The sequence below is a fragment of the Balaenoptera acutorostrata genome, chromosome 2 (genome assembly GCF_949987535.1).
Source record: "Balaenoptera acutorostrata chromosome 2, mBalAcu1.1, whole genome shotgun sequence".
NCBI classification, from domain to species: Eukaryota; Metazoa; Chordata; class Mammalia; order Artiodactyla; family Balaenopteridae; genus Balaenoptera; species Balaenoptera acutorostrata.
Window position 1 is genome coordinate 180624068 of NC_080065.1, and position 26382 is coordinate 180650449.

The 26382-nt window shown below is 54.1% G+C and overlaps 2 protein-coding genes across 3 annotated transcripts; one reads left to right on the forward strand and one right to left on the reverse strand.

Annotated features, from left to right (window-relative positions):
- Positions 1-5078: 5078 nt before the first annotated feature.
- Positions 5079-17921, reverse strand: SAXO5 (stabilizer of axonemal microtubules 5). Its single transcript, XM_028163232.2, is given in 11 exon segments — positions 5079-5285; positions 5806-5891; positions 6821-7022; positions 7369-7478; positions 7560-7672; positions 7936-8036; positions 8180-8266; positions 8852-8867; positions 9287-9731; positions 9734-9852; positions 17687-17921. Coding segments are annotated over 10 exon segments (1449 nt in total). The 5' UTR covers positions 9816-9852; positions 17687-17921.
- PEX11G (peroxisomal biogenesis factor 11 gamma) lies at positions 17546-25847 on the forward strand. Of its 2 annotated transcripts, none has more exons than XM_057540492.1 (5): positions 17546-17637; positions 19348-19536; positions 21940-22118; positions 24532-24594; positions 25212-25847. In XM_057540492.1, the coding sequence occupies exons 2-5, from the start codon at positions 19498-19500 to the stop codon at positions 25441-25443; spliced, it is 513 nt and encodes a 170-aa protein (XP_057396475.1). In that variant the 5' UTR covers positions 17546-17637; positions 19348-19497; the 3' UTR covers positions 25444-25847. The 2 variants fall into 2 exon arrangements, with proteins under 2 accessions (XP_057396475.1, XP_007169136.1); XM_007169074.2 differs by lacking the exon at positions 17546-17637 and adding an exon at positions 17916-17987 and having other exon boundaries at positions 25212-25845.
- Positions 25848-26382: the final 535 nt, after the last annotated feature.

Genomic DNA, 26382 nt, shown 5'->3' on the forward strand with positions numbered 1-26382 from the left:
TGCCCCATGGTTCCCCGCTATGGGATCTTCCTTGCTGCACAAGCTAAAAAAATTTTTTTGACTACAGGTGTGCTTCTGATGGTCTTTGGCTGGTGAATTTTGACAACACCTACCCTTGCATGCAAATCAGGCCTCCAGGAGACTTCGCTCTTCCTTCCAGAACCTTCTAGATCTGGGCTGAACTTATGGCCTGAGACCTGCTTTCCAGCTCTCTGTGGAGAAGCCAGCAGCAGATCTGAGAGACTTGAGACTGCAATTGGATTATGTTGCTTGTTCTTCATCCTGCTGGATGATCCCATTACAAATAATACTTGTAATGACAGCTGTCATTTCAGTCTGCCTAGTATGTCTCTCAGCACCTTGCTTTCCCTTTGTGGAGCCCCCTCCACTACTCCAGATGGACCCGTGTCTAACACAGCCCCCCCAGTACCATGCGATCTAAACATACCAACCCGAGAACCCCACCCCCTGGCCACAGTGAGGTCTGGGACGAAGCCATGAAGTTGGAGAATCTCTTTCTTCCTTTGGGATCATGAGCTGTTTATAGGCTTCATTCTGCCTGCACCCACCTTCCTCAGTTGTCTGGAAGAACAGTCTGCAGACTGAAGCCAATCTATACCAGGATGTAGAGGTGAGAGACAGAGAGAAAGCTCTAGCTATATTGGTTGAGCTCTTGGACATAGCCATACCTGAAGCCGGAAGCCCACAGTCTTTTCAATATCACGAGCCAACAAATTTCCTGAGTATTTGAGCTAGTTTAGTGGGTTTCTGTCTCTTGCAGTCATGACAGTCTTGACTAATTTAGACATGATTTCCAGAAAAAGGAAGGGTATTGAAGGAGATAACTTAAAATGTGAAATTGGCTGAACAAAGGTGAAGTAGAGGGCCAGGGCCACCTTGACATATATATTCATTATAAAGTGAATAGGGCTTCAAGATTTGTGCAGTGCACAACCTCCCCAGATATATGTGGCAGCCCTGTAAAAGGGCCTTACTCAGGAAACCAGAAATCTGTTATGTTGAAGAAAAATAGCCGATTAAATTGTTGCCCATTTTATCTTCGCACTCTGTGTGTCACCTGAGACTGTGGCTCGAGCAGCTTTGGAGGAAAATATCAGGATGTTGGAACATGTGGGAGCTTTCATGAAGTCTTCGGCAAGGTCTTATAAGATAGACACAAGCTACCTCTATGTGCTCCTTCTTTTTTTAATAAATTTATTTATATTTATTTATTTGGCTGCACTGGGTCTTTACTGCTGCACATGGGCAGTACTCTTTGTCACGGTGCATGGGCTTCTCATTGCGGTGGCTTCTCTTGTTGTGGAGCACGAGCTCTAGGTGTGCAGGCTTCAGTAGTTGTGGCTCGCGGGCTGTAGAGCACAGGCTCAGTAGTTGTGGCACCGGGGCTTAGTTGCTCCGTGGCATGTGGGATCTTTCTGGACCAGGGCTCGAACCTGTGTCCCCTGCCTTGTCAGGCAGATTGTTAACCACTGTGCTGCCAGGGAAGTCCCTATGAGCACCTTCTTAAAGCAGAGTCTAGCACCTGCTCAATTTTGTGAGATTGCTAGGGCTGAATTCTCTGCCCCAAGCTAAAAGAGGAAGTTAGTACTGAGATGGGGAGATAAGATTGGGCTTATCAGAGATCTGGTGGGCTCTTAATGCCTCAGCCTTTCAAGCATTGAACACTGAACACTGCCTGTCTATAAAGGCACAATTACCCTCATTGGGAAGAGCCTATTGGCTGAGTCTTTCTGCCCTCTAGATTGTAACCTGGGGCAAGATAGATGCTATGGGGCTGGGCAGGCACAGGTCTGTTGCTAGGAGACAGGATCCAGCAAGATTGGGCTCCAGACTCCAAGATCCTGGTGAGGTTTGGGGAACCAAATCACCCAGGCATCCTATCACAGCATTCCATCCCTCTGGGCACAGTGATTGGTTCACAGCTGGACATGTGACTCAAATGGGCCAGTCGGAGGGTTGTTAAATTCTAAGTGAGGAGTTGCGGGGAAGACTTCCACCCCTTCCTTTGGGGCTTTAATCATTAGGATTTGGGTTTTGTTTTGTATTGTTTTTGCTTTTGTTTTTTGCCACTGCTTGGACTGAGAGGCGGCAAGGGAGAGAGCATGCCTGATGAGGAATTAGCAGGCTTGACGTTAGACCTAATTACAGACTTTCTTGTTTCTAAGTCAATAAAATCCCTTTCTGCTTGAGCAGATACAGCTGGGTTTCTGACACTTGCAACAAAAATACCCAAGACATTAACAAAATTTAGGCACTGTTTATTGAGCTGCAGCCAAGTGCGAGGCCCTGTTTTAAGAATGGTATATGCGGGCTTCCCTGTTGGTGCAGTGGTTAAGAATCCGCCTGCCAATGCAGGGGACACAGGTTTGAGCCCTGGTCCAGGAAGATCCCACATGCCGTGGAGCAACTAAGCCCATGCGCCACAACTACTGAACCTGTGCTCTAGAGCCCGCAAGCCACAACTACTGAAGCCCACACGCCTAGAGCCTGTGCTCCACAGGAGAAGCCACCGCACTGAGACGCCTGCACACTGCAATGAAGAGTAGCCCCCGCTCGCTGCAACTAGAGAAAGCCTGCGCACAGCAACGAAGACCCAACGCAGCCAAAATAAATAAATAAATAAATAAAATTATATATATATATAAGAATGGTACACGCACATTTTATTTACTCCTTGTAATCACCTCATGAAGGAGGAACTGTTGCCATCCCCATTTTACAGATGAGGAAAGTGAGGGTCAGAGCATGAAATCATTTGCCTAGGGACAGAAAAAGACAAGTCTGCTGCTTAGCAATGATTACCATTGACAAAATGTTTTCCTTTAAAAATTAATCTGTTTTCCCATGTTCAATCCTATTTTACTCATCTTATTTCATAAGTCTTTTTAGTTTTTGTAGTTCATATGAAATGCCTTTTCTGGGGGGTTAGTGGGATATAGGAGGGATAGACATAAATCCATAGAATACATTCAGAATCATCATAATGTAGTGTCTTTCTGTACTGAAGACATCTTGAGTAAAGTTTCTGTTTTTTCCTGGCAACCCATCCTGGGGCTGGTCAGTTCCATTGTTAGAAAATGCTTCAAGTTGTGCTGAAATCTGCTTCCTTGTAATTCCTACCCATTATTTCTCATCTGATGTCTCGGTTGTTTAAACCATTCCTAGAACCAGGCAGGAGTACACATAATCCTGCAACTGGAGCTACATGGAATCAAAGCAAGCTTTCTGAGCTTCCTGGCAGGCAAGGCAAAAAGGAAAAGCTTTTTGTACATGTAGTCTGGTCAACAAACAGACCAGCTTTACTAGGAGAGCCTAATTTTATCCTAGGAATCATTGTAGGATGGGTTTATTGCAGTGGTTCTCAACCAGGGGCAACTTTTCCCCCCAAGGGACATTTGGCAATGTCTGGAGACAATTTTGGTTGTCACAACTGGGCGGGGGAGAAGGAATGTGCTACTGGCATGTAGCGGATAGAGGTCAGGGATGATGATCCTACAATGCACAAGACAGCCTCCAACCGCAAAGAATGATCCTATCCAGAATGTCAATAGTGCCGAGATTGAGAAAGCTTGTTTTATCATGAGGTAATTCAGACGAGTGTCATCTACATCATTAGTGGAAGCAAGCAGAAGAGGTGTTCTGCATCTAGCAGATCCTCTCATGATCAACATGGATACCATGTCTGCAGCCAAAAGGTCCATCTTGTCCCCGTGGGACCCAAAACTGGACTCCTCGCCTTCCTGTGGAAATGACAAGCTGGTCTCACAGAATTGCTGCCCATGGGGAAAGGGCTCCTGGACAGGCTTGAGGTTGGCTCTTAGTGGCCCATTGGATTGGGGGCCTTGGTCTTTAAAAGTCTGTGTACAGGGTCAGGGAGCCGTGTTCATTCCCTGAAACCAGATTCTCAACAGCCTGCAGAGGCAGGGCCCAGGCACGGCCACCAAGGCCCATCTTATCCTTCCAGACAGATCTGGCTTCTTGGTGCTGATCTCATCAGACCCCAAGACTTTCAAGGTGGGGTGCTGTCCAAGGTACTAGTCCTTGACATACTTGATGTCCTTGACATACTTACTAGCTTCAAGACTCCACCCCATACTCCTCCTTTCCACCCTTTTCATTCTGTCTCTGGCTGAACACATATCCCCTTGGGCCTGATCATATCCTGATGACTTTTGTTGATTTGCCCCTGGACCCAGCTGTGATCTGGGGGCCAGCTGCCCAGCTAGCCGGTGCACCAACCATTCAGCTTCCAGCCTCTGCTCACAATAGGGGACATTGCTGGGCCATTCTCAGCATGTCCACCCTTTCATGCCCCCTCTGAGCCTCACCCAGTCTCTCAATGATTGAGCTCCATCCTACACCCTCCTTACCTTCATCCTTGGAAAGGAAGCTCTCCCTTCTTGACCCCCAGCCACGCACACTAACCAGTGTGTACATTTCTCATTTATAACAATCTAATGAGAGAGAGCTATTATTTATCTCCATTTTACAGATGAGCAAATAGAGGCTCAGAGGGTCAAATGACTTGCCCGAGACTACTTTCCAGGACATGGAGGAGTCAGGATTTGCACTCTGTCCATTCAGCCCCAGGAGCCTACATTCTCAACCTCTCGCCACACTGCCTCCGTTCAACACTGCAACTCCATCCTCCCACACCATTCAGAACTTTTGGCAGCGCGAATTCCCTGGCAGCCCAGTGGTTAAGACTCGGCGCTTTCACTGACGTGGACCTGGGTTCAATCCCTGGTTGAGGAAGTAAGATTCCACAAGCCCTGTGGCACAGCCAAAAAAAAAAAAAAAGAAAGAAAGAACTTGTGGTATCACCTGAACACCTTACAAGCGTCGGACCACCAAGCTTTTGCACAAACTGAGATGGCCTCCCTGCCCAGAGTGGGATGACACCCAGGGTCCGCAGAAGTTCAGGGCTTCTCCATGGAGTCATTCTCTCCTGTACATTCTCTCACCAAGCCCACAGGCACCCTATCCTCTTTCGTGGCTGATTGATGGAAAGTGGTGGGATGTTGCCAAAGTGGTGTTTATTGCTGGCTGCGGCGTGGCTAGGTAGGGGTCTGGGGGGCCCGAGGGTCCACCTTCCCAGCCCCACAGCCCCACTGGCGAGGGGAGCCCAGGGGCACGTGACTCTCCTGGAGGTCGTCCCATCTCAGCACTGCTGGACCCTGGTACTTGAAAGCAAACTCATCCTTGTTTAGGGTTGAGAAGAAGCGCTGTCTCCCCAGCGGGGGCTCCAAGTGGCTACACTTGCACTGTGGAGTCAGGGTGGGGAGCCTCGCAGGGCAGCCTGGAGGATGGCTGGCCCACCCTGGCCCCCCTGTAGTTCCCGCACCACCTTGGCAACATCAATGAGTGGGGAACGGCTCAGCGCAGTTTGGCTGATGATTGGGTCCTGGGGAGGTGGGCAAAAGGGAACCCCAGGTTGGGCTGACCCAGGATCTGGATGAGAAGCTGGAGAGAGAGCAGGTGGGCCCCTGGAATGACCCCAGGGCTGGGCTGACCCTAGGTGACTCTGAGCTAACCCTTGGCTTGGAGTATAACTGTGGCTGGTGATACGAAGATGACCCTGACATGACCCTGGGGCTGAGCTAGAGATGACCCGGGGCTGGGATGACATTAAGATGACCCCGAGCCTGGGGTGACCCTAGAGTGACCCTGAGCGGACTTGACACTAACTCTGAGTCTGAGTTGATGGTATAATCTTCCTGAGATAACTCTACACTGATTTCGGGGGTTACCTGGTTAGAGAGATACCCCTTCCCCCTCCCTCACCCGCTGTGGCATCTCCTCAGTCATGGAGGCTGGAGCTGTTCTGTGTGGCTTCAGCATCTTCTGGTTCATGGTTGAAAAATCTGTTTCTGGAGATTTGGGAGGGGTGGCTGAGCTGAGGGGCTGAGGGAGGAAAGGCAGGGCCCAGGGGGAAGGGACACGGGAGACTAAGGATGGGGTAAGGGTTCAAGGGCGACGCCTGGGCGAGCGCTGAAGCTGTCAGGGGAGGAGGATGGACTATGAGGCAGGGAGCATGGGGCAGCCAGGGTAGGGCTGAGGACGCCAGGGGCGGGGCAAGGGTAGACTAGCGAGGGTCGGGGCCTGCGGGGGAGGGGTGGGCAGGAAGAATAGGCTAGCTGGGGCTTCCCTGGTGGTGCAGTGGTGAGAATCTGCCTGCTAATGCAGGGGACACCGGTTCCAGCCCTGGTCTGGGAGGATTCCACATGCCGCAGAGCAACTAGGCCCGTGAGCCATAATTACTGAGCCTGCGCGTCTGGAGCCTGTGCTCCGCAACAAGAGAGCCCACGATAGTGAGAGGCCCGCGCACCGCAATGAAGAGTGGCCCCCGCTTGCCGCAACTAGAGGAAGCCCTCGCACAGAAACGAAGACCCAACACAGCCAAAAAATAATAATAATAAAATAAATAATAATTAAAGGTGCTAATAATTTAAAAAAAAAAAAAGAATAGGCTAGCTGGTCAGGGGGCGGAGCCAGAGTGTCGCAGAAGAGGAGGGGTAAGAGTCAGGAGAGAGCGGATATGGAGAGGGGCGGGGCCATACCAGAGGGGCGGAGTCATGCAGCGGTGGGGCCATGACGGGGTGGGGGGGGGGGCGTTGGGAGTCACGATCACGAGGGAGTGGGGTTGTTCAGGGTCAGAGTTGGTAATCTTGGCTCATGGGGTGGGATCTAGCCCTTCAGGAGGCGGAGCCAGACTCGGGCAGGGGGCGGGGCGGGATTGGCCAGGGGCGGGACCACAGGTGTGGCAAGGGCGGGGCTTCCGAGGTGGGGCCGCGCTCACCGCCTGTGCCCTGGGGCGGGTTGCTCTGCAGCAAGTGGAGGTTGAGCGCTTTCGGCGGCTTCTGCATCCCAGGGGCTAAATAGTCTGTGCCCATGGAGGTCTGGAAGAACTGTCCAAGAAGCGACGGCTCCCCTAGGGTTATGTGACTCTGCAATTTCTCATGAGGCACGTGGCGGCTGGGTGGCTTGGTCGCGGGCAGCGGCTGTAGGACCACATGGCATCTGGGAAGCTCCCGGTGTCAGAGATGTCCCATGGCCAGGACGGAGGGCAGAAGTGGGCGCTGTGTGACCTTGGACGGCTCACACTCTCTCTGGGTCCCACGTGATGGCGCTGGGAGTTGGTACTGTTATCTCAGTTTACAGGCAGAGCCACTGAGGTTTGGAGTGGTTAAGCGACTCACCCTACGTCACGCAAACAGATCCAGGAGATCCCCGCACACATGTCAAGCTCCCTCCCACCTCAGGGCCTTTGCACTTGCTGTTATTCACTCTGCTTGGGAAGCCCTTTTCCCTGATGAGCCCTGCTGCCTTCATCCCCTTCCTGCTGACCTGGCCGCGGAAGAAGTGCGTGGAGGTGGTGAGGCTGCCCGGACCAGGGCACCCATTTCCTTCCAGGATGTGCGACTCCGGAGTCCGGTCGTGGTGAAGAACAAAAGGCTGTGCCAGTGGCAGAGTAGGTCCTGGGCAGCTCTGAGAGGCTGCTGTGGGAGCGAGGGGCGGGGCAGGCAGCAGGCTCTCGCCTGGCTCCCGGGCATAGGAGTGTTCACCCTTGGTGGTCCTGTCGTGGAAGAGGCCATCTCCAGGTCGAATATTCACGCAGTGGATGTGGGCTGAGGCCTGGGCCTTGTCATACCTGCAGATAAGGAGGTGGGAGAAGGAGGACCCATCTGATCTTGTCCCTTTCAACTCCCAGGAAAAAGGAGAGAGGGACAGGCTTTCTAACGGCCGAGCTGTGGGGTGCTAGTCGTGGGAAGTGTGGCATAATAGTGGGTCTTGCCTGTGGGTGACGGAGAATTCAAAGGCACAGCATTGGCCCTAGAGCCTCAGGTGACACATCCCACATGTCATTGAGAGCCGTTTGCCCCATCTTAGTAGTAGGCCATGGTCCCTTCGCACCTGTCTGGGGGCAGAACCTGGGGCCTGTAGGCTTGTTTCTGCTCTGCACACATGGGCCCATAGCCAATCTTGAAGTCTCCCAGTTCTGTGCTGGAGGAGACCTGTGGGAGGACAGGGGTGGGAAGGGCAAGACCACCCAGCGCCCACCTCTGCTCCTCCCACCCCCACCCCCCCAGCAGCACCTCTGCTCCTCCCACCGCCACCCCCCCCCCCCGCCAGCAGCACCAGCCCAGCCTCAATTTACCCTCTTACACGTCAAGGCAGGTGGACCTGGAAGGGCCTGGAACTGTCTCTGGTAGGAGGTGCTGTTATCCTGTCTCCTGTGTTCCCACTCCAAAAATAATAAAAAATAATGAGAACAAGGGCGTTCCTTGGTTGCCTAGTGGTTAGGATTCCGGGCTTTCACTGCTGTGACCCGGGTTCAATCCCTGGTCGGGGAACTGAGATCCCGCAAGCCGCATGGTGTGGCCAATAATAATAATAATAATGACAACAAGAATAGCTACCAAGTTTTGAGCCCAGTACCTACGTTAAGTGCTTTGCACCTCATTTGGGGGGCCGATATTATTCCCCCCAACCTGAAGCCTCCTTGAAGCTCGGAGAGGTCAAATAACCTGCCAGAAATAATAGAAATTCAGAACCAGGTGGAGTCAAAGCCAACTGACAATTCGTGAACCCAGCTTGGAGGGTCTCTGACCAGTGATGTCTACCAGAAGGTCCTCTGTATCACAGAACTGGAAAATCATATGAATGACAGCGACCCTTTGTTGAGTGCTCAGTATTTGACAGGCGTATTCTGCACTCGGGGCTCTTTCGGCTTCACCAGTAACTATAAAGTGGGGCCCTGTTGTTGCACCCACTTTGCAGATGAGTGAACTGAGGCTGGGAGAGGTCGACTTGCTCAGAGTCACACAACTACTAAGGTCGCAGGGCTAGGGTGGTGGTGGGGGGGAACACTTAGCAGATTTGTCTGACCCCAAAACAGCTTTCATGACTTCGGGCCACCGCACGGCACCCTGGAGAGATTCGGGAGACATGCCCATTGTGTGGATGCAGAAACTGAGGCTCGAGGAGGTTCCAGTGTCTCAGCCTCTGCACTACTGACATTTGGGGCTGGATAATTCTTTACTGCGGGAAGCTCTCCTGTGCGTGGTAGGATGTTCATCAGCATCCCTGGCCTCCAGCCGCTCCCTGACGGTACCACCTTCTCCCCCCACCCCCACGCCCAGTCGTGAAGACCAAAATACGATCCCCAGGCATTGCCAAATGTCCGCTGGGGTGGGCGCAGAATCCCCGCTCGCCATGAGAACCATTGTGTTGGGTAAATTGCCTAGGGTGCCCGGGCGCGCGCTCACCGAAGTGGCAGGAAGGCTCGCGGGACTTCGGGCAAATGTCGTGGAGCGGGAAGAACTCCTGGTGGGCGGTGGGCGGGATGGGCAGCTTGGCTCGGTCGCGGGATGGCACCGAGTCGCGGTCGAAGACGAGGCGCGCGCCGCGGATCTGCTCGCTGGCGCGCTCCGGCAGCGCCGGCCAGCCGAAGTGGGCGCGCGCGGTGGAGAGGCCGGTGCGGGCGCGCGAGTCCGCGTGCGCGTGCAGCTTGCTGGCCTGCATGGCGAGCGTGCGCTCCCGTGCCAGTTCCCGCTCCCGCTCGCTCGACAGCAGCGGCGACGCGGGCGCATACGCGCAGTGCGTCTCCGACGGGAGCTCCTGGCCGGCCCAGCGCGCGTCCTGTTGGAAGAGGGACGCGCGGGGCGGCGGCTGGCACAGCGGCCCACGGGTAACGTTCCGGTAGGCGGGAAAGTCTGCCTGGCGTCCACGTGCAGCCGCGGGTCGGGACCCAGCGCAAAGTGCGAGGCCTTGAGGAATTCCAGCCAGGACATTGGGCACGCCCGCGGCCATCGCAGGACGCAGCGCCACCTGTGAGGGCGCGGAGAAGGGACTGAGCAGGTGCCCGCAGGGTCATTGCCGCCTTTTACTCCTTTCTCTGTGCCAGGCACTGGACATCATAATAAACAGGTGTAGGGGATTCCCTGGTGGCCTAGTGGTTAGGACTCCGGGCTTTCACTGTGGGGCTCGGGTTCAATCCCTGGTCAGGGAACTGAGATCTCGCAAGCCGGTTGGCACGGCCAAAAAAAGAAAAAAGAAAAAAAAGAAACAGGTGTAGCACCTCTGCCTGCCCCCAGGGAAAGTAGAGCTATAAATCGTCACTCGTATGGCACTTATAGTGTGCCAGGCACGGTTCCAGGCCCCAGAGGGGGTCCATCATTAACAGACCAAGAGCCTTGCCTTTGTGGAGATGGTAATGGGGCCCAGAGGGGACAAACAGTCATGTATAAATGTAATCACATAACTTGCAGAGTCAGTTACAAGCTGATAAGTGCTGTGGGGGAAAAAGTCACACAGGGTAGAAGGATGGGGTTTCGGGTGGAAGGGTTGTAGTTTTAAATAGTCAGGGAAGGCATCACTGAGATGATAGTTGAGCAAAGACCTGGAAAGAGGGGCAGCGGGGCATTTGGGTATCTGGAGGTAAGAGCATTCTGGGCAGAAGAAACAGCGGGTGCAAAGGCCCTGAGGCTGGTGCAGAGAAACGGGACGAGCTGTAGAATTAACCACTGCATTTGACAGTTTGCTGCCGGAACCCACTCTCCTCACTCTCAGTCAGTTGTCAAGGCCATGGCTCTCCGCTCCTTCATGTCTGGGAACCCACTTCCGTCTCTCTGCCCAACTCTGGCCGCTGTCCCATCTCTGCCACACACCCCCTCACTGGTTTTCCTGCCCTCTGCAGTTGTCCCAGGTCCTGACTATTCCTTCTGTCCTCAAGCTGTTTGAGGTTTACACACCTCCTACTCATTTCTCTGGGCTAAATTTAGCTCCGGGCTCCCAGCACCCCACTTAGCCGACTGCGACTTTCTGGTCTTTGCTCAGAGCTGAGGTGTCTCCCTCACCCTCCTCTCTGCACCTTAGAGACCAGACCCTTGGATGCCACCAGCACCCCTGGCTCAGCCTCACCTCCTGCGGGAGGCCCTCCTGGATCACTTCAGCCCACAGCTATTTGCTCATGTCAATCTCTTTAGAAAACACATATCAAAGGTTTGAACGAAACCACAGTGTTTTTTTTTTTTCTTTTTTCTATCATTTCACCACCTAAAATAAAATACTTGAGGGTCAAGAAGATTTCAGATAGTCTGTGGGAGAATCTGGCAACTGAAGTGACTAGCCGGGTCACCTTGGAATAAGTAACTGGGCTCCTGTGAGCTTCATTTTGTTTCCTGATCAGGGATGAGGGGAGTGTATTTACCTCGAGAGGGGGCATGGGGGCTAATGAGTCTTAGAAGATGCGCTTGGCATGGGCCTGACCCCTGAGACTCCCTCTGTCCCCAGTCTCCCAGAGGATGCTCAGATGTTCCATCTGAGTCTGCATCCAAGCGTGGTCCAGCCCTGCCCACTGTGACCCAATAAGCTGCCTGGGACAACGCTATCACAATGGCCCCCCAGAAACTCTGGGGGGGGGTAACGGGAGAAAAATCAGGAGCGAGGCCAGAGGATCTTGCCTCCTGAGAGCTCAAGGGAGCCTGGCCGGTGACTTCTCGAAGACTCAGTTTTATCATCTGGAAAACGGGGCTGGGAATGGCAACCACTTCAGTGTGGAGGATTTGATGTCAGAGGCTGCTGATGTCCATTATCCCCATTTCCCCAGGTTTTCCTCCTTGTCTGCTTTCTAACACTCTTCTGCACAGGATAGGCCAAACCGTCTGAGTCACTGTACCGCTTAATGCCACTCCAGGGCTCATATACCTCCAGTGTAGCCTTAGAGACATCTGTGCTCTCCACCTCCAGCCCCAAGACCGCCAGGAACACACATGTATTTGAACACATAGGGCTTGTTACTTGTTGCAGCGGGGAGGGCATACTCTATGGACCTATCAGACTTGGGCTTGTCTTAGGTGCTTCCTGGGAGGTTTCAGTAAGCGGGGCTTTACTATGTGTTGGATGCTTTTACCGGTTGGAAATATGACTTCCTTTTTTTGAGATGTTCTGACAAATAAAAATAATATATAAAAACATCAGGACAGGGAAGAGGGGGCGGGGAGATGGGAAGTTGATGCTTAATGGGGACAGAGTTTCAGTTTGGGAAGATGAGAGAGTTCTGGAGGTGGATGGTGGGGATGGCTGCCCAACAGTGTGAATGCACTTAATGCCACTGAACACTTAAAGATGTTTAAAATGGTCAGTGTTATGTATATTTTACCACAATACAAAAAATTTTTTAAAGGAAAAAGCAATTTCTTAAAAAAAAAACTAACAAACAGATTAAATAAAACTGTAAGGGTGGTGAACCTGTCCCAGTTCATGGTGCCCTAAATCACCTACTGAATGGGATCTTCCCTTCCTTCCTCCCTCCTTCTCTCCCTCCCTCCCACTCTCCCTCTCCGCTCCCTTCTTTCCTCCCTCCCTCCCTTCCTTCCTTCCTCTCTCCCTCTCTCTCTTTCTTTCTTCTTTCCTTTCCATATAGTTGACATAACACTGTGTGAGTTTAAGGTATACAACATACCGATTTTTGATACATTTCTATTGCAACATGGTTGCTATTGTAGCCTTAGCCAAAACCTCTGTGGTGTCACATAACTATCACTTTTTTCTAGTGTCTGCAACAATTAACATCTGGTCTCTTGGCGGGTTTAATGTTTATAATACAGTCTTCTGGTCTGTCGTCCCTGTACTTTGAATTTGAGCTCCAGGACTTATGTACTCAGTGGGTTCCTTTTCACTAAATTCAAGCAAAGTGTTGATTTGTCCACTGGGTCGAGGTCCCATCACCTGCTCCCTAGCCCAGGGCTCTGCTGAGGGCTGTGGCCCAGCCAGGTTGATGCAAATATACATTTTCCCTGCCTGCTGGGAAAAGGAGGACCCAGGAGGGTGTAGATCCTGGCTGCTGTCAGGAAGCAAGGGGGAGAGGTAACACACTTACAGAGAAACAATCATTTTGATCACGAAGTCTAAGGAATGAAGTAAGATTAAAGCAGCGATTGGCAAAGACACAGAAGTCATTTAGATTAGCCAGGAAACGTCTGGTTGCTGTTGTGATTTGGACAATGTTCATGTTTTGTCTGTGTTCAGACACCGTGATGGAGTGGGCTTGTTTTGTCTTGTTCCACCACGGTCACAGAGCGGCCTTGTCCGATGTGGGCGTTCTGTGAAATTATTTGTGTCCAGCAGGAGAACACCAGCGCCTAGCTGTGATCACCAGGCCAGGCCCTAGCAACCACGAGGCCAGATGTGAATGCCAGGCCAGTTCCTGTCTCTTTCCTAAAGGTCAAGCTCAGCCCTAACCCGATGGTGGCAGGGCCCTGCCCACAAGACTCACCGCTGTCTCCTTCGTGCCTAGAACGGAGCCTGGTGCACAGTAGGCATAAGAGAAATGCCTTGTGTTTTTACAAGGTCCATGGGGACAGTACAGGCTCAAGAGAAGGGATCCTGTTACTCATGGAGCAGCTCCACAGCCCAAGGGCCCCCTTCCCTCTGTGGGCCTTGGGCTTGGCTTGGACTTTTTCTGCTTTTTGTGTGTGTGTGTATATAGTTTTTGTTTTTAATTTTTTTTGGCTGTACCTTGCGACTTGCGGGATCTTAGTTCCTCGACCAGGGATCGAACCCGGGCCCCCTGCAGTGGAAGCGTGGAGTCCTAACCACTGGACCGCCAGGGAAGTCCCTGGATTTTTTCTGCTGATGGAGCAGTGTCCCCAGTTAGGGGGTTGGGGAGCACACAGAGCCCCGCACCCAAGTCTTAAGCAAGGAGGGCTGTGGTCGAATGTGAGGATTAAAGAGTCTCTTGGATGTCGTGGGGAAGTCAGGCCCTCGGGAGGAGGCTGGGGCTTGGGGTCCAGGTGAGAGACAATGGGGGCCGCCTATGGAGGAGGCTGTGGTCTGGGAAAAAGTGGATGGATTCCAGGGATATTTTGGTGGCTCTTGGGACATGGGAGGGGCATACTGAGGTAAAGACGTGAGAGTGATATCCAGGTCTGTGCCTGGGTGATGGGCAGGGGAGCCTCGAGATCTGAGTACAGAAGAGCAAGATGTTGCTGATGTCAGTCTGGGAGTAGCTGAGTGTGAGGGGGCTTGTAGGATTTGCAGGGGAATGGTCCAGGGGGCAGGTGGGAGCAGGAGACAGGGCAGGATTGGAGAGAGATGGGGGAGAGGCCAGCAAAGAGGTGGCTAGGGAAATCATGGGAGTGGATAGGATCTCCCAGGATAGCGTGGATGGAGAGAAACGGTGAGCTTTTGACAGGGCACTGAGCCCCACAGGGAACACCGCTTATTGAGAACCTATTTTGTGCCACGCTGTGGGGATCTAGCTGTGACCAAGACAGATCAAAAGCCCTGCCCTGGTGGAGTTCACATTCTGTTGAGGAGGGACAAATAACTAGACAACCAGACAAATAACTAGATGACTACGTTAAGCAGCAACATAGACAGTTACGTTAGGTAGTGTTACCAACTAAGAAGAAAAATAAGACAGCAAGAGATGTGGGCAGGAAGTGCCCAGGAGGGTGTGCAGGGGAGGTCCCATGAGAGGATGACATTTGAGTAAACGTGAGGAGGAGGTGAGGGAGGGAGCCATGTGGGTATCTGGAGGGAGAGCCTTCCAGGCAGAGCCAACAGCACATGCAGAGGTCCTGAGTCGGGTATGGGCTGCAACTTCAAGGAACAGGAGGAGGGCAGTGTGGTTGGATAGGAGTGAATGAGGCTGGAAGAGTAATAGGAGTCGAAATCAAGAGGAAAATTTTTTTTTTTAAAGGAAATCAGTCAACATCATTAGTGATTAGGGACATGCAAAACAAAACCACAGTGAGATACCACTTCACAGCTAGTAGATGTTGTCGTCTGTCTCTCCTTACTGGTAAGCCAGCTTATCTTTCCCTGACCTCTATTTATTATTTTAGCCTCAGGAAAAATAGGAGGGCAGATGCAATCTTTCAAAGGAGGCAAGTATGTACAGGCATTTCCTCAGCTGACTAAGAAGAGGAAGAAGAAAGCTGATGCACTATGAGAAGAGGATGGAGGTGGGGGGAGTAGGTGGTAAAACGTACGTACATTAGTCCGGACTGATCCCATGCTGGCATGACAGTATTTTTGGATATGCTGGGTTAAAATGTATTATTAAAATTAAGAGTCCAAGTGTTGGCATGAATGTGGAGAAACTGGAACCCTTGTGCATTGCTGGTGGGAATGTAAAATGGTGCAGCCACTGTGGAAAAGAGTCTGGTGGTTTCTCAAAAAGTCAAACACTGTTACCGTATAATCCAGCAATTCTGCTCCTAGGTATATGCCCAAAGGAATTGAAAGCAGGGACTAGAATGAGTACACGTACACCACGTTCATAGCAGCACTATTCACAAGAGTCAAAAGGTAGAAACAACCCAAGTGTCCATCAACCGATGAGCAGATAAACAAAATGTGACAGAGCCAGAGCATGGAATATTATTCAGCCACAAAAGGAATGAAGTACTGAGACATGCACAACATGGATGAACCTCGAAAACACGGTCAGTGAAAGAAGCCAGATACAAATGTTCACATATGGTATGATTCTATTTATATGAAATGTCCAGAATAGGTAAGTCCATAGACGCAGAAAGCAGATGGTGATTGCTAGGGGTTAGGGAGAGGAGGAATAGAGTGCTCGAAAGAGTGACAGAGTTTCCTTTGAGGGTGATGAAAACATTTTAAAACTCTAAAGGTGGGATGTCTGTACAACACGTGAGTGTACTAAATGCCACTGAATTGTACATCTTTTTTTTTTTTAATATTTATTTATTCATTTATATTTGGTGGCTCCGGGTCTTAGTTGCAGCAGGCGGGCTCCTTAGTTGTGGTTTGCAGGCTCCTTAGTTGTGGCATGTGAACTCTTAGTTGCAGCATGCATGTGGGATCTAGTTCCCTGACCAGGGATTGAAACTGGGCCCCCTGCATTGGGAGTGCGGAGTCTTTTTTTTTTATTTTTAATAAATTTATTTATTTATTCATTTATTTAATTTTTGGCTGCATCGGGTCTTTGCTGCTGCACGCAGGTTTTCTCTAGTTGCTGAGAGCAGGGGCTACTCTTTGTTGTGGTGCACAGGCTTCTCATCGCGGTGGCTTCTCTTGCTGCGGAGCATGGGCTCTAGGCGCGCGGGCTTCAGTAGTTGCGGCTTGCGGGCTCTAGAGCGCAGGCTCAGTAGTTGTGGTGCACGGGCTTAGTTGCTCCGCAGCATGTGGGATCTTCCCGGACCAGGGCTCGAACCCGTGTCCCCTGCATTGGCAGGCGGATTCTTAACCACTGCGCCACCAGGGAAGCACCGGGAGTGCAGAGTCTTAACCACGGTGCCACCAGGGAAGTCACTGAATTGTATATCTTAAAATGGTGAACTTTTTGTTATGTGAATTTCACCTCAATTGAAAAAAAAAAAAGGAAACAGGCTATGCTAACTTTTTGAGAAAATGTCTGATTTTTTTGACCGGCTAGTCCATGCAGACTGAGCAAAATTCAAAAGCTACAAAACAGTACAAAGGTGAACATTTTAATCTCTTCCCAGTGACAACCAAAGAACGTTGCTCACTGTCTGGCTCTACAAGGACTGAGTCATTGGCAACTGCAGTCACTGACCTTCATCACACCCTGACAGGAGTTCAGGGCGGAAGATCAGGAATGAGGCTCTCTCTGCTCGGGGAAAACTGGCAGGACTTCAGATAGATATTTTCAGGACAGATCTTTTATGAGCCTGGATTCTTGCATCTTTCCAAACTAAGGAAAGCACTAAAATCATTAACTGCGGTATCTGTTCCTTGTGACCAGAAGCAAACTTCTCCTGAGATGTGTGATTACACATACCGTTCTCCAAAATCACACATATACTGACCTTCCCCCCACCTTTCCCTCAGAGCTGTCTGAGGCTGTCTCTAGGGCTACAGTCCTCAGTAAATCCCTCAATAAAACCGAAACTCGGGCTTCCCTGGTGGCGCAGTGGTTGAGAGTCTGCCTGCCAATGCAGGGGACACGGGTTCGAGCCCTGGTCTGGGAAGATCCCACATGCCGCGGAGCGACTGGGCCCGTGAGCCACAACTACTGAGCCTCCGCGTCTGGAGCCTGTGCTCCACAACAAGAGAGGCCGCGATAGTGAGAGGCCCGCGCGCCGAGAAGAAGAGTGGCCCCCGCTTGCCACAACTAGAGAAAGCCCTCGCACAGAAACGAAGACCCAACACAGCCAAAAACAAATAAATAAATAAATTTAAAAAACAAAACAAACAAAAACCCCCCGAAACTCACGAAGCTCTCACGGTGTGCGTTTTTATTTCAGTCAATACCAGCCACCTAGTTATTCTCTCTGGTGCAATTCCAGTTATCAGATTCTTGTCTATTCTTCTAGAACGGTTCTATGCGTTTCCTTGACTTTTTTTTTTTAAGGGGAATAGTTTATTTATTTATTTATTTATGCATTCATGCTTGCATGACCTTAGTCCCAGGGACTGAACCTTTGCCCCCTGCAACGGAAGCACAGCGTCCTAACCACTGGACCGCCAGGGAATTCCCCAAAGTTTCCTCGACTTTCTAAAAATGCCTTACATGATATGACAACAGCCATCCATGCTCCCTACAGACAAGCAGACAATGCAGAAAGGGTGACGCAGGAAAATTAGAGAACTCCCTTCTTGGACCACGGCAAACAGGTTGGTGCTTTTGCTTGGAATATTTGTGTGTGGGGGGGCAGTTGGTTACCTTTGAAAACACGGGTCGCTAACTCCGAGGGTCCACCTGGGGGCACAGGCCCTGAGAGCGCACACGTGGCTGGCCCAAGGCTGCAAACTCCTCCCTCCCAGCAGCAGACAAAGGGTCACGTCCCCGACAAACAGTCGCGGCCGCGCCTGCGCAGAACGTTCCTGGGAGCGCGCAGCCTGGTGCCGGGCCCGCCCCCCGGCGCGGCGCGCTGACGTCGCGGTGACGTCACGGCGGAGTCGCCATGGTGGCCTTGAGCGGTCTGGCGTCGGCGCTGGAGTCCTATAGGGGCCGCGACCGCCTGGTGAGGCTGGGGTGGAGCGCGGCTAGACGTCTCGGAGTCGGGCCAAAGCCCCGAGACCCGGACACTGAGGCCAGAGAGGGAGCGGGGTCACTCAGGATCCCCCAGGGCAGAGGCCCTGTCCCCGAGTAGTGGACATGTAGGTTGTTCCGGCCACCCCATCGTGACTGGACATTTACAGGACCAACCAAATCCTCACGTTTGCACATTGGGATCCGGCCGGATCACTGTAGCTGGGCGTTGTGTGTCCCAAACAATATCGTATGAGGATTTAGGATGTTGCAGGGTCCCCTCTGGCTGGACATTTGGATCCTGAAAAATCCCCTGTAGTCGGGCACTTAGGTTGTTCTGGCCAATTCAACCTGGCTGGACATTTCCATGCCAAACAAATCCATGTCTGGACATGTAGGATCGGACTAGGCCACTGTAGTTGGTCCCTGAGTTGTCCCAAACAATCTCATATGGGGATTTAAGATTTTGCAGGGCTTTCCCTATGGCTGGATGTTTAGGGTCTGACCACATCCCCTCTGGTTGGGTATTTAGATTGTTCCTTCCAGGCCCCTGAGGTCAGACTCTGAGCTTGTCCCAATCAGTCTCTTACAGGTAGGCATTCAGGTTGTACCAGGGAGTGTACCAGTAGCTGGGCATTCAGGTTCCAACCAAATCCCGTATGATTGGGTGTTCAGGTTTTAACAAATGCCCCCGAGCTGGACATTTAAATTGCAGCGTTTTTGCCATTACAAAGGTGCTGAAAAGGAATTACAAGTAAAAATAATATATACAACAACAGGAAAAAGCAACTTCTGAAAAGCAGATGAAATAAAGATATAAGGGTGGTGATGCAGACCCAGTTCCCCATACCCCAAATCACCCACTGATTCCCAAGTCACCACTGGGTTCCTTCTCACTAAAGTAATAAAAACAAATTATCCTTTTGTCCACTGGGTTGAGGCCTGGTCACCTTCCCAGTCAGCCCAGCCACAGAATTTGGTACAGCCAAGTAGATGCAAATATATTCAATACATTTCCACCTAGCCCTCCTACCTGCTGGGAAAAGGAGGATCCAGGAGGTGGGAAATGGAGGTTTCTTTTTCTTGTCCCCATCACATATGTCTCCAAAGACTGTGCCATTCAGTGACATGAGCCAATACTCTGTTAGTTTCCCAGTGCCTTTTGGACAGTGATGTCATTTGTCTCCATTTATCCCACCTACAAGTACCCTTTTCAACTTTTGGCTTTTACTGGAAGTTTGTTGATTGAGACTCGTCCTTCCACTTGATCTTATGGGGTCCACGGCCAGGTCAGGGGTGATCCAGCTCAGTCCTGCAGCAGGGCCATGCTGACTGCTTCTGGTTTCCCACAGATCCGAACGCTGGGGTACTGCTGCCAGCTGGTGGGCGGGGTCCTGGTGGAACAATGTCCTGCCAGGTCAGAAGTGGGGACACGCCTGCTGGCACTGTCCTCCCAACTCAGCCACTGCAGGACCGTCCTGCGACTCTTTGATGACGTGGCCATGTTTGTCTACACTAAGCAGTACGGCCTGGGGGCAGAGGTAACAGGGCGCATTGGGCTGAAGGGAGGGGGTGTGGACCCCGGGAAGTCAGCGTCTTATGGACTGGTCTTTATAAAGGCAATCATGTGGGCAGTTTATTATTTTTTTCAATTTTACTTTTTTTTTTTTTTTTTGGCCACACTGCACAGCATGTGGGATCTTAGCTCCCTGACCAGGGATGGAACCTGCGCCCCCTGCATTGGAAGTGTGGAGTCTTGACCACTGGACCGCCAGGGAAGTCCCCAATTTTACTTCTTTTGGAGACAATCAGATGTTCTCATTTCAGTTTTAATTTAAAAAATTAGCTCATACGTTTGCACATCCCTAAAGACTACGTAATTAAAAAGTCTCTCTCCTTCCTGACCCTCTGGCCGCCAATTTTCCTCTTCAGAGGCAGCCACTGTTGTCAGCTTCTTGTGTTTCCTTTATGAGATCTCCTGCACCTGCACAGGCAAATACACATTGCTTACATAAATAGTTGCAAGCCATTTACACTCTTCTGCCACTTGCTTTTTTCACGTAACAGTACAACTTGGAGGTCATTCCATATCAATCCAAAAGAAACTCCTTCCGGGAATTCCCTGGCAGTCCAGTGGTTAGGACTCCATGCTTTCACTGCCGAGGGCCCAGGTTCCATCCCTGGTTGGGGAACTGAGATCCTAGCAAGCCACATGGTGCAGCCAAAAACAAAAACAAAAAACAAAAGAAGCTCCTTCCTTCCTTCGTTATGGCCACATAGTACACATATATAGCCAGATGGTGATTTATTTAACTGATCTCCTGTTGGACATGTAGATTAGTTACATCTTGCCGTTACAACAGAACCGCATCATTTCACTAGTGGGTCTAGAGCAGTGTTCCTCATCCGGCCAGGGTGGTGGTACGATCGATCTTGTCCCCCCCCAGGGGATGGGCTGAAAAGCTGCCCTGGGCCAGCCTGGCTGAGTCATGCCCCCTTCCTGGGCTGCCCTGCCCCTCCTCACTGCTCTCCAAGGGTCTCCTCTCTGACCCACTTACTCAGATGCTCCCCCATTCTGCCTCAGTGCCTGTGGCCTGATCATCCCCAATCTCAAGTGTTTCCCTGGACTTTCCTCCTGCTTTGACACCCATCTCTTCAGCTTCCCGTGCATCCCCCCCATCTCCTCTGTGAGGACTCCCCTGAGTCCCCCGGCAAGGGGTGGGGGGCTCCCTGCATCTCCTGTGTCCCTTGGCCAGAACAAGAACCTCTTTTGTTGGTCCCCCCGGCTCCCACCTCCCGCCCCGGTGAGAATCTCCTTCCCAGCATAGGGCCCGGACCTTGCTGCTTCTCAGGAAACACCAGCGGAATGAGCACGTTGGGGTGGGGGTGGGAGGCCCCGTCCTCACGGAGGGGTGAAGTGTGCCAGAACACCCCAGAAGGCCCCAGACAGGATGGCGGAGCTGGAGTGGGATTCAGAACCCAGAGGGAGGCAGGATCACAGCTGGCCAGTAGGAAGGAGGCGGGCAGCGAGCATTGGTGGGGCCTTGGCTGGGAGGGCGGGGTTCCTGGGAAGACAGAGAAGAGGCAGAGGGTATGGCAGGCAGTGAGGATGACGAGGTTAAAGGTAGAGAAGTGAAGGACTTGGCTGGCGACCCGACCAGCTTGGAGACCTTGAGGGGGCCGGACCCTGAGGGGCGGAGCCCAGGGTAGAGGCTCTGGCAGCCTGGACTGGGCCTGCCTCGCTGGGTGCAGGCAGGGGTTCAAGACTCAGGGTTGGGGGGCATGGGATTTGCAACTCAGCAGCCTGAGGCCCACCCCTGTATGAGACGGGGCAGCTGGCAGCTTCCTCTAAGAGCCTCCGTTTGCCTGTTTGCAGGGGTGGTGACCCCTTTCCGCTTTGGGGGAGGTGACCCAGGCCTTGCAGCGTAGTGCCTGCTGGAAGTGGGCACCGGGTGTGTGGCAGCCCTCCTGGCCCCCCCGGTCTGCCTGCTCAGGGTTCTCTGTGGGGCTGCGTCCCCTGCTCCCCTCTCAGGGTCCTGTACCAGACACCCACGCACAGGAACTAGGAAGGCTCTGATGCAGGGTGTCCCAACTTGTCCTACACAGGAATCACCCGGGGACTTAAAAAAAAATTCCTGGTGCTGGGGCCCACCCCAGCCTTGGTGAGGCAGAATCCCTGGGGCTGGGGGCTGGGTGTGGTGTTTTTGGAACTCCCTGGGGGATTCCACTGAGCGGCTGAGTTGAGACCCGCCACTCCACTGGGCAATGTTGACCACACTGCTGAGAAATCAGGCCTTTCTTCTTCTGCAGTGCCAGCTACAGGCCAGCCTGCCAGGCCTGGACATTGCCCTGTGACTGCCACCTGGCATGGCCCGGGCCCCTAACATGGGCAGTGGGTAGGTCTGATCCCAGGCCCATCTCCCCCACCTCTCCCGGTCCCGCAGGAGGAGGCCATCTTTGTCCGCTGCGTGTCTGTGCTGGGCAACCTGGCTGACCAGCTCTACTACCCCTGCGAGCACGTCGCCTGGGCTGCCGACGCCAAAATCCTCCACGTGGAGTCTGCGCCGTGGTGGACGCTGAGCACAGCCCTCTGGGGCCTCTCGCTGCTCCTGGGGATTGCTAGGTGAGCAGCGCTGCCGCCCGCCGGGGGCCGCAAGGGAACACCCGAGACCCCCAGGCGGACGGGAAGACAGGCTGGAGGCGCGGGGGTCATTGCCTCCTCACCACCTCACTGTATCCGCCCCCTGTTGCTGCTGAAACAGATTTCCACAAGCTCGGCGGCTTTAAGCAACACACATTGGTCATCTTAACAGTTCTGGAGGTCGGAAGTCCAAAATGGGTCTCACTGGGCTAAAATCAAGGTGTGGGCAGGGCTGACTTCCTTTCTGGAGGCTCCAGGAGGGAACCTGTCTCCTGGCCTTTTCCAGCTTCTAGAGGCTGCCTGCATTCCTCGGCTCGTGGCCCTGTCCTCCATCTGTTTTTTGTTTCTTGATTTTTTTAAATTTTATTTATTTATTATTTTTGGCTGCGTTGGGTCTTTGTTGCTGCACGTGGGCTTTCTCTAGTTGCGGCGAGCGGGGGCTACTCTTTGTTGCAGTGCGCGGGCCTCTCATTGCGGTGGCTTCTCTTGTTGCAGAGCACGGGCTCTAGGCACGCGGGCTTCAGTAGTTGTGGCTCGCGGGCTTCAGTAGTTGTGGCTCGCGGGCTCCAGAGCGCAGGCTCAGTAGTTGTGGTGCACAGGCTTAGTTGCTCTGTGGCATGTGGGATCTTCCCGGGCCAGGGATCGAACCCGTGTCCCCTGCGTTGGCAGGCGGATTCTTAACCACTGCGCCACCAGGGAAGCCCGCGGCTCCTTTTTGATGTAAGCTCCCCTCGCAGCCACAGTGGCTGTCGTGCAGCTGGCCCGTCTCTCTGGGCATTGGCCTTCCCCGCGTGATTGGGCTGCCTGGGCTGGGCTCTGGCTGCTCTGAGGCTGCAGCGTCTCCTCAGGCTGCCTTGTGACCTCCGGCCCCAAGAGACTTCCCGTTCCTGCTTAAGGGGCTGCCTTGGTTCCCTTAATTTTTTTTAATAGACTTTTTCTTGGGGGCAGTTTTAGGTTCACAGCAAAACGGAGCCGGAAGTAGAGAGTTCCCATGTGCGTACCCCGTACACACACACAGCCTCCCCTACCGTCCATACGGCACCAGAGCACGACATCTGTTACAGTCGATGAACCGACGCTGGTGCAGCATGATCACCCCGCGTCCATGGTTTACATCAGGGTTCACTCCCTGTGTTGCCCGTTCCATGAGTTTGGACAAACGTATAATGACACGTATCCACCAGTGAAGTATCATACAGAATATTTTCACTGCCCTAAAAATCCCATTTTTAGGATGAATATGCTCTGCCTGTTATTCCATTCATTCATTTTTAGAGCCTCTGGTTTTCCCCTCATTTCTCTGTATGTGATGTGAGCAAGGGTGTGGGGCTTGGGAAGCATTTAGTGGGTGCTCATCATGACCAGGGGTTCCTAAGACCCCAGGGTGCCGGAGAGTCACGTGGGAGGTTGCTGAAATGTAGGTGCCTGGCCCAGGCTCCCAGAGGTTCTGATTCTTCAGGTCTGGGGGCCCAGGAAGCATCATGTTGCCTGAGTCCCCCCCTGGTGGCTCTGATGCAGAGCCGCTGACCTCACTGCAGGTGCTGCCCTCTGTCCCCTCCCCTCAGGGGACATGTCACCTGGATGGGTACACAGTGGCTGGGAAGATGTGATCAGGCCCTGGATGGACCTCTGAGTCAGGAAGTCTGGCTGAGGTCAGCCTTCCAACTGATGGGACTCGGCACATTCACGTCCCTGCACACCCCACAGCCCAGGCTGCAGGGTGCAAGGGCCGCTCAGAGCAGCCTGATTGGACACCACAAGGGCCCCCCGAGTCCCCAGGGAGCACTAGAGGATGCCCATCTGATGGCCGCCTCCTTAGTCTGCAGGCGCCAGCCCTCGGGGCCCAGAAGGTCATCTAGTTTCACCTCACACAGGTCTGGCCAGTGTCCAGGGTGTGTGTATGTGTGGGGAGGGGACAGGCCTGGTGCCCATCTGGACCCCATTTCCCTGGTGAGCCAGCCAAGGCGCAGGGAGGGGAACAGCTTTCCCAGGCCAGCTGTGGGCCAGCCTCGGTGTCCTCTTCCACAGAGGGGTGGCTTCCCGGCTGGGCCATCACCCCTGCACGTGGCACTGTGTTCTTTTGAGCTGTGGTCCTGGGGCCAGTGGTTCACAGGGGCTGGGCTGGAGCCTGACTGGCCAGGTCAGAAGCACGGGACGCTCCGGAACCTGCAGCCCAAATAGGTGGGGGGCCTGCCTTAGGGCTGAGTCCCCAGGAGCTTCCGAGGCACGGCTGCTCTGGGGCTCCAGAAGGGCGCGGGACAGACGGGGCCACCCACTGGCGAGGCTGGCAAACTTTACAGGGAACCTGTGGCCGCCGCGGCAGTGGGGGAGTCTCCCCTCAGGCCCCTGCGCACCCCACCCGGCTTCCCCAACCCCGTCCTCTGTGGTGTCGCAGGTCCCTGTGGATGGTCCTGAAGCTGAGACAGAGGCTGAGGAGCCCCCTGGCAGCCTTCACCAGGTGCGACGTCCGGGGTTTCGCCCAGCAGACAGGCCGACTTCTTCCTGCAGGCTGGGTCCCCCAGAGGGTCTCCCCAGGCCAGGGAGGTGCTCAGTCACCAGCGATCAGCCCTGCCCTGTGCAGGCCCCGTGGTTGGGGGGGCATGATGTGTGCCACGCCGAGGGACCTCGCTGCTGCCTCCGGGTGGATGTAGCACTTTTACAGATGGGGAAACTGAGGCTAGCTGGAGGCCCCCTAGGCAGGAAGTGGCAGAGCCAGGACTCCAGGGCTGAGCCTTCACGGCCGTGCCCCCATCAGGGAGGATGATGGGAGATGGAGTCCGTTTGCTGAGGACCAAGGTCAGTCACTGTCTCATCCTGGGAGAGAACACGGGGTAGGGCCACGCCCAGCACAGGCCCAGAAGCTGCCCACCCCCCTTGCCCAGCTCCAGGGGTTCAGGAGGACGGAGGTGTGGACCTGAGACTCTGGCTCCCGCCGTGGGCTCCCTCTGGCGAGTGTGACCTGGACGCAGCCCGGCCAGTCCTCCTCCCTCCCCAGCACTCCTTGCCCTGCCCGTGCGGGTGGGTGGGGGGCGCCCGGGCCTTCCCTGAGCACCGCCCCCCCCTCTGCTCCCACAGCCGGCTGTCCCAGGGCAAGCGGAGGGCCGTGGAGGCCCAGATCCGGTCGGAGGCGCTGACCCTCCTGAGCAACCTGGCTGACCTGGCCAACGCGGTGCACTGGCTGCCTCCGGGCATCCTGTGGGCCGGCCGCTTCCCCCCGTGGCTGGTGGGCCTCCTGGGCACCATCTCCTCGCTCCTCAGCACGTACCAGGCAGTCGGGGCCGGCGGCCAGGCCTACGCCGCCCCCTGACGGACCGGGGAGCCGGAACCCTGACGGCGGCCCTTCCCGCGGAGCAGCGATCGCCCGGGAGGGGCCAGGTCTTTAACTGAGCAGATCAAGGCCAGGTGTGGGGAGCTCGGCCAGAGGATGCGCAGAGCAGCCTGGGGCACGAGCCCCCAGAGGGGCGGGTGTGTGTGCGCGGAGTGGGTAGACCCGGAGACTCGGTGCAGTGGAACAGGCACCCGCAGGCCGGAGTCCTGTATCCAGAAGGCGAGCCGGGGAGCCGGGCTGGGACGGCGAGCGCCAGGTGGGCCTGAAGAAAGTGAAATGAGAATCAATTAAAGGTGGCGGTGCGGGTGCCAGGCCAGGTGTGGGAGCTTATTCCTAACGCCCCGGTCCCCCCTGTCCGCTCACTCACACGCCCTCTCTCCCGGGCGGGCGGGGGTGCCCCTGGGCCTTACTTTAGGGAGGGTGTGCAGGTGCCCCCGTGGGCCTGGGTTCAGCCTCCCGCGGGCCGGAGCCGCAGTGGGAAACCACACTTCCCCGCCCGCCTTCAGGAGCATCCTCGGCCGGTGGTCCCCTCCGACGCTGCCAAGCGCAGCCCGCCGACCCTGAGTGGCCCTCAGCCATGGAGGGCGGCCCTCCCTCCCCGCGGGCTCGGGCACCCCGGCCGGCCGTGGATGCTGCCTCCACCAGGCTGTGCCTGGGCCTCGTGCTCCTGGGCATCGCGGGGTGCCTGTCATGGTCGAAGCATCGCACAGCCACCGCTTGGACCCAGAGCTGCCGTTGTCCGTTCAGGGCTGGTCTGAGCATTTCGCGGGCTCTGAGCATCTCCGGAGACGCCCGAGGCTCCTGTCTCCCAGCTCGTGGAGAGCACGGCAGGCAGGACAGGACGAGCTTGTTTTCCAGTCTGACGTTTGAGAGGCCACACGCATGTGGCCTCGGTGGGTGGTGGGCGGCCCACATCTG